The sequence below is a fragment of the Bidens hawaiensis genome, unplaced genomic scaffold, assembly GCF_021521415.1.
Source record: "Bidens hawaiensis isolate Kalapana, Puna unplaced genomic scaffold, B.hawaiensis_p1.1 tig00027321_1, whole genome shotgun sequence".
Taxonomy (NCBI): domain Eukaryota; kingdom Viridiplantae; phylum Streptophyta; class Magnoliopsida; order Asterales; family Asteraceae; genus Bidens; species Bidens hawaiensis.
This window is the reverse complement of record NW_027494417.1, coordinates 243566-250118: the sequence shown is the minus strand read 5'-3', so window position 1 is coordinate 250118 and position 6553 is coordinate 243566. Positions and strand designations below refer to the sequence as shown.

At 34.3% G+C, this 6553-nt stretch overlaps 1 protein-coding gene across 1 annotated transcript; it reads right to left on the bottom strand.

The window, feature by feature from the left end:
- Positions 1 to 508: 508 nt before the first annotated feature.
- Positions 509 to 5076, bottom strand: LOC143575256 (protein DETOXIFICATION 53-like). Its single transcript, XM_077059678.1, has 2 exons — positions 4520 to 5076; positions 509 to 2460 (listed from the first exon to the last, which is right to left on the bottom strand). The coding sequence occupies exons 1-2, from the start codon at positions 4688 to 4690 to the stop codon at positions 1063 to 1065; spliced, it is 1569 nt and encodes a 522-aa protein (XP_076915793.1). The 5' UTR covers positions 4691 to 5076; the 3' UTR covers positions 509 to 1062.
- Between the last annotated feature and the right edge of the window lie 1477 nt (positions 5077 to 6553).

The following is a 6553-nucleotide window of genomic DNA, read 5'->3' as shown; positions in this document are numbered from 1 at the left end:
TATAATGTTCATATTTTATACTTGATTAGTTCATACTTATGCGAGTTACTATTGACAAACCAAGCAACAAGACCCTATTAAAAGCAAACCCGAAAGGCTTTCAACATAGTAATCATATTTTGGCTTATCGTGGGCGCCACTCAGACCCTTGAAACTCTCTTGAGCCAGTCCCGACCAGTCCCCAACCTAGGAGCTCTACCCCTTGGAACCCCTTGGTACCCCTTGGTCTAAGTTTCCTGACACTTGTGTTCACTCATTCACTGGGTCATAGGTGTCAGAAATCTAGTTTTGAACAAGTGTGCACTATACACCCTTTTACTTGTATCATTTCTTATTAAGAATAGTTCTTAGGTAAGTCCAACTAACAAAAACGGTTCAATAACATTAAATTTACCAACACATACATAAAAAACTAGTATCAGGCCTTTGCCAACATTGACGCATATCCATAAACTGTTCCATTTCTAGCTTTTGCCAGTCTCTTATATCAAATGCCATTCTAAAAAAATGTTTATCCAACTCTTTAACTTACACATTAGGGGCAGTTATTTAATTAGGCCATTTCTTAATTACAAGACAAGTATGCTGATGTCTTCGTTCATCACTAACTTGTAGTTTGTATATATTTGCTCGTTTAGTGTCGCGTTGCATGACAGGCCTCGAATCTCATTGCATGTTTAGGTTTTCTCATAAAACTGCGCCATATGCTAAACCTAATGTTGCAGCCTACGTACGTAGAAATACCATTTGTGAAATATATTTGAAAGCACATCTTAAAATGCCAAAGAAAATAATTGAGTACAAACATATATGTGATGATAAATGAAAATTTACAACAAATAGTTAATACAATGTAAAAAAATATACTCTTGCATGGTTACCTTAGCTTCCAAACAACTAATAAGCTAGAGTGTTGAATGATTAACTTGTTCAACAAAAGAAAGAATGAGTGGTCAAAAGAATAATCTAATTAAAATAATGATATTCACTCTTGATAAACCCTAAAAATAACTACCCTTTGTATACTTTTTGCTGGTGGAAAATCATGAAGCAAAGTGACCATCAAGTCACAAGTTCATTGAGTTCAGTTTCATCTTCTTTATCCACAACCAAAGTCAGTTCTTCTGCTCTTTTAGCTTGATCTCTCCAATTGGTTTTCACCAATGTATACATCATTAACGATAAACAAGCCGCCTGTGATGCAACTAACCCTAGCCATAGTCCCCGATAACCTATCTTCAAAACGAAGGCCAGAACAATAGACAAAGGAAGCCCTACAAGGTAGAAAGCCGCGATGTTTATTCTAACACCGACTTTAGGCCTGGCTGACCCTGTTAACGCACCACAGGCAGCAGTCTGTGGTGCGTTGCCCACCTCAGCCAGACCTGTCACTGGTAGTGACGAGGAAAGCAATGCAAGGACTTGAACCTCGTCCGTGTATAATTTCCCATAAACATTTCTCAAAGCAACAGATAAACCAAACACGACAAGCCCATACACGAAAGCAATTGAGATCCCAACAATTGCTGCCCATCGAGCACGAGCCGGTTGACCTGCACCTAGCTCGCTCCCAACACGTTGTGATATACTTAAGCTCAACGAAAAGGGTATCACGTAAATAACACCAGTGGTTTGCATGATTAGCCCTGTAGTTGCAACACAAGATTGAGGATTTTCAAGTAGCCCACTAAGAAAAAGAATGATCTCATACCACCACCACTCCAAACAAACCGAAAACAAACTCGGTATGGCCATACTCAACAATGGCCCCCAACCCTGAAAGAAAGACAAGAAACTGGTCCTGCTCCTAGCCGCCCAAGGCTTAATAGCGACTTTCGACATGCAAAGATAGATCAACAACGCGATAATCATGTTATATGAGAAACAAGTTGATGCCATAGCTACACCTTTCACCCCTAATTTCAAGTAACTTATAAAGAAGTAGTTAATAAGAAGATGCAAGATAGTGGAATAAGTTGCAGCCATGGTGGCAGCTGAGTTCAACCCTTGTGCACGTAAGAAGGATCGAAGCGGTAGCAATATGGCCAGGGCTGGGAGCTCAGGGAGTGTGAATGTTAAGTAGACTGCTGCAACCTTTGTGATCACGCGGTCTTGACCGAGTAGATGGAGCACGGGCTCCATGTTTAGCCATAGGAAGGTGATGGGCACGGAAGTAATTAAGAGAAGGATGACGGTTTTGATGTACATTTGGTTAAGTACTGAAAACCTTTTGGCACCAAAGGCTTGGAAGCAAATTGGATCCATGCCCATGCATAAACCTTTCATGATTGAGATGCTTGTGACATTGATGAAACTAATGGCTAGAGTGCCTCCTGCTAGTTCAATTTTACCCATGTGGCTTAAGAATAACATCGAGATCATAGACTTTGAAAACACAAGGAAAGTGGTTGTTGCTACTGGACATGCTGCTTTCCCAATCATTAATATCTCTTCTACCACCTGTATATATGCATCATCATCAATCAACTATCAGCTAGCAAATTAATTATCTACTTTGTTATAGTTATATATACATATTTTTTTTTGTAAATAGAGATTGTAATTAATTATGTTTCCTTGTATTTATTTGTTATTTATACAGACGATCAAGTTGATTATAAGAAACAATCGAGATATATATTAAATGACAATTTTATAACTTTTCAAAATTTTTTAATAACTTTCCATCAGAATACTGAAACATTGTATCTGTCATGAGCAAGACTTGCATTATTTTTTTTGCCTGCAGATAGTATTAAAATACAAAGTATTAAATATTAATTAGCAATAATTTAATAAATTATAATATCTTTTTAACACTAATACTTTCAAGGCATGCATTTCTTTACATGATTACGATGTTTAAAAGATGGCAATCAGCATATAATATTAGCATGTGATTCGAAGGTGATGGCCGGCCATGACATTGGTTTCAACATATTATGTCCATCTTTTAGTCAGAAAAACTAACTTTAAAAGTACAATTTCTAGTCAAGTGGCCGGGACAAAATAATAGAAATCAATTCCAGTTAACGTCGAGCATTTTGAATGTTAAATAGCCTTAAAACACTTTTTGCTTTTTTTAACACAATAATCATTTTTCCATCCACCTAATGATGGAATATTTTTGTAACTTTACACTACTACACAAACAAGTATCACCGACTGACTGAATTAGCCATTGATCACTCATGTCCTGATTTCTGACTGAGCTATCATTGACGGATTGTTGTTGATAGTTCTCTGAGGGATTTTTGACGGATATGTCTGCCAATGAGGGTTCGGTTTGTAATGTCATTGTGATAACATTTGATTTTTAAGATTATTAGAATTTTCTAAAATTGTTAACTCATACACACATAAATTATACTTTTAAATCTACATATTTTGTCAACCATGCGACTCGAACTCGTAACAACTTATGAAGAAACACCGTTACATACACTATTTGTTATCACTAGGCCAAAAGCCTTGTAAATGTCATATGTACACACACATATATATACACACACTGGCATGCTTTGAATGTATGTCTAACAGAAAGAATTTGTAAGTTAATTTACAATTTCAAAATTTAATTGAAATCAATGACATTGAAGTTAAGAATACATCATGGAAAGAGAGAATCATATTAAGCCGTTTTTCTTATAAATTGTCATTTCTTTGTTGATGTATGTAGAAAAATTAATCTTGTACCTTCTCTCTCCCGATTTTCTTACTTACCCATATTTTATTTATATCTATATATTGCATTTAAGATGAAAAAAAACGTGCAATAAATGATATTGGAAGTTTTAGTAGTTTCACCAAAATGTTTAGGTACGACACTCAAGGAACAAATTGTTAATAATAAGGATGCTATAAATAGCAAGTTTCCTAGTAGTAAAAAGGTGTTCTAAGGCACCAAACACTTTAAATAGCAAGTTTTCTATTTAAAATAGAGAATTTAGTGAACCAAACGATTGAAAAAGACACCTTCCAAACACAAAAAAAACATAGGAAAGAAAACTAAAAAACATGTGTTAAACATTTAAACTTAAACTTAAACCTAATTTTATATTTGGATATAATAAACAATCAGTGTTGCATTACTAACAGCAAACTTCACTCCTTCAAAAAATGTTTCCAAGCCTTTTAGAAAATTTGCCCTACAAAAAATGAAATCACTTAGGTTTGACTCAAACATCATTGTTTAATACTTAATGTCTATATAGTTTTAATAAACTTATACTATTTCAATCTAAGTTATCCAGCACATTGTAAAGTTTGTTTGTTTTTTTTTATTTCAATAAAACAACCATTTGTTAACACACAAATTAGGTCACAAATGAGCCAGTAGTGATTCTCAAAAAACTTTTAGTTAATATACATGAAATCATAATAAAAGAAATATAGTTCCCATTAATTAAAATCAAGAACTCTGACACCATTTCCTTGATGAAATAAAGTAAAAGACACAAATAATCTAAATATTCATCCCCTTGCCAAACAAATGTGTGTGTAGAGAGAGAGAGAGAACCTTATTTACTGGTATACTTGTGAGAAAATCACGAAAGAACCGAACTTGTGTATCTGCTTCGTTAACGTTGTTGTTGGCAAAATCCTTGTTTTGAACTTGTTCAGAGTCGTTTATAACGACAATATCAGCATCCCCATGAGCTCCTCCTCGAGATGCATCCATCATGCACATGCTCACTCTGCACACACATTCACAAACAAGGGGATATAGATGGAGACTTGGTTATAGTGAACAATGGGAAAGAAAAAACAAATAATATTCCTTCTGAATAATGGGCTGTTTGTACTTATGTATGTATAATTAATTGTTTAAAAATAATATCCCCTTCAAAAATTCAGGTATATTCTTTCAGTAAAATACATTATAAATATCATAATCTGAACCTTAAAATGTTGGAATTCGTTGTTATTTGTGCCTTTCCGTCGTGTTCTTGGCCGTATACAGGTTAATTTTCGTTCATAAGAGGTTCTTCATTCGCCATGAAGGGTTACCATGACAAGAGGATATTAAAGAAAGAGAGAGTTTATATATATATTGTTTATCTTGTACTTGTGAGTATGTATATGTATATATGTGTGTGCATATAGACAGATGGAGAGAGAATACGAGAGGGTCTAAACATATTTATACAAATATTTATCTCTGTTCCTATTTATACAAATATTTATCTCTGTTCCCTTTTAAGATATAGTTAATGATATTTAATTTCTTTTGGCAAATGCATAAATAAATTGTGTTTTTAAACATCAGCATACATTGATTTCACCTTTCATTTAAAATATATAGTATTAAGGAAGTTCATTTTAAGTGAGAGCATAAATAAGCCATGTCTATATATTGTCCTTCAAATAGGGTATGCACATTGGCAATCTTTCAAACATGTGAAATTAAATGCTACCTCAAATCCGGAGAGGATGTGATTATTTTTACACTAAAGCGGGGTTACCTTTTTGAAACTAATGTTTTCTAGTCCCTCTTACACCATCGTAACGCCCACTAGCTATTTTATGGCCTTTTGGGATAAAACGTCTAGACACACAGCCCCCTTTCCCTTCTCCGGTGTTTTCGGACAAAAATTTCCCCCAAGCGTTTCTATCATATAATTACAATGGCTCAAGTTTTGAAATATATATCCTACCATTGGATAATGGTATAACTAAAAAACAATTTTATTTATTATATAATCACCCCATTTCATTTTTTTAAACAATCTTTTTAACCCTTTTAAACCCAAAAACATTCTCATCCTTTTTCATTTTTTTCAATTTACCCAACAAATATAAATTCCTTCAACAATCATATGCTCGGTTTTTTTCAATACTCCGGACAACCCGACTCAAACAATCCCGACCAAAATAATCCACAATTGAACATCACCCAACCGGCCCCTCAATATTCGTACTCGGTCAGTGTTAATTACGACCCGAGCATGAGGGCATATATGTAACTACTTTAAGGTCGTCGATTGTCACAACCCCTGATCCCTATATCTTGGGAGGAGAGCCGTGAACGTTGAGTGGTGGTATCGGTGTTTATTAAAATAATTTTGCAGATGAATATTTCATCAGAACCGTAGTTAGGGAAAATTATCAGAGTTTAAAAAACACCATGATTCTTATTTCACAAACTGGGAAAAAAACTCATTTTTATAAAAACATAAGTTTTATAGGGATAAACCCTAATTTACAAAACACGTTTATTTATTCTGGTGACAAGCCACTTATTTAAGCTGAAGCTCGTATGCATCATTCATTTGTCTCTAACAAGTCACCTGAAACATGTTTAAAAATATTTTATCAGCATAAAATACTTGTGAGAGAATTCACATGTAAATAACACATTTTACAGTTACAACATTAAGATGTTTTTATATCTGTCTGCTTACAAATTACCTAAAGGTACTTGTCACTCAACCGTGACGTGGTCATATTACTTATTAGCTAACACGTGTCCAGTAAGTAACATATAATAGCCCAGTAGGGAAATATTCTATACCAAACCCCACAATACCCGTAGTAATCATCACGTAAGTCT

Bases quoted from the DNA above. Each gene is read 5' to 3' on its own strand.
- LOC143575256 (XM_077059678.1), bottom strand. From the start codon at position 4,690: ATGTGCATGATGGATGCATCTCGAGGAGGAGCTCATGGGGATGCTGAT. The intron at 2,461-4,519 runs GTTCTCTCTCTC...GCATATATACAG, and splicing joins CAAGTATACCAGTAAATAAG to GTGGTAGAAGAGATATTAAT.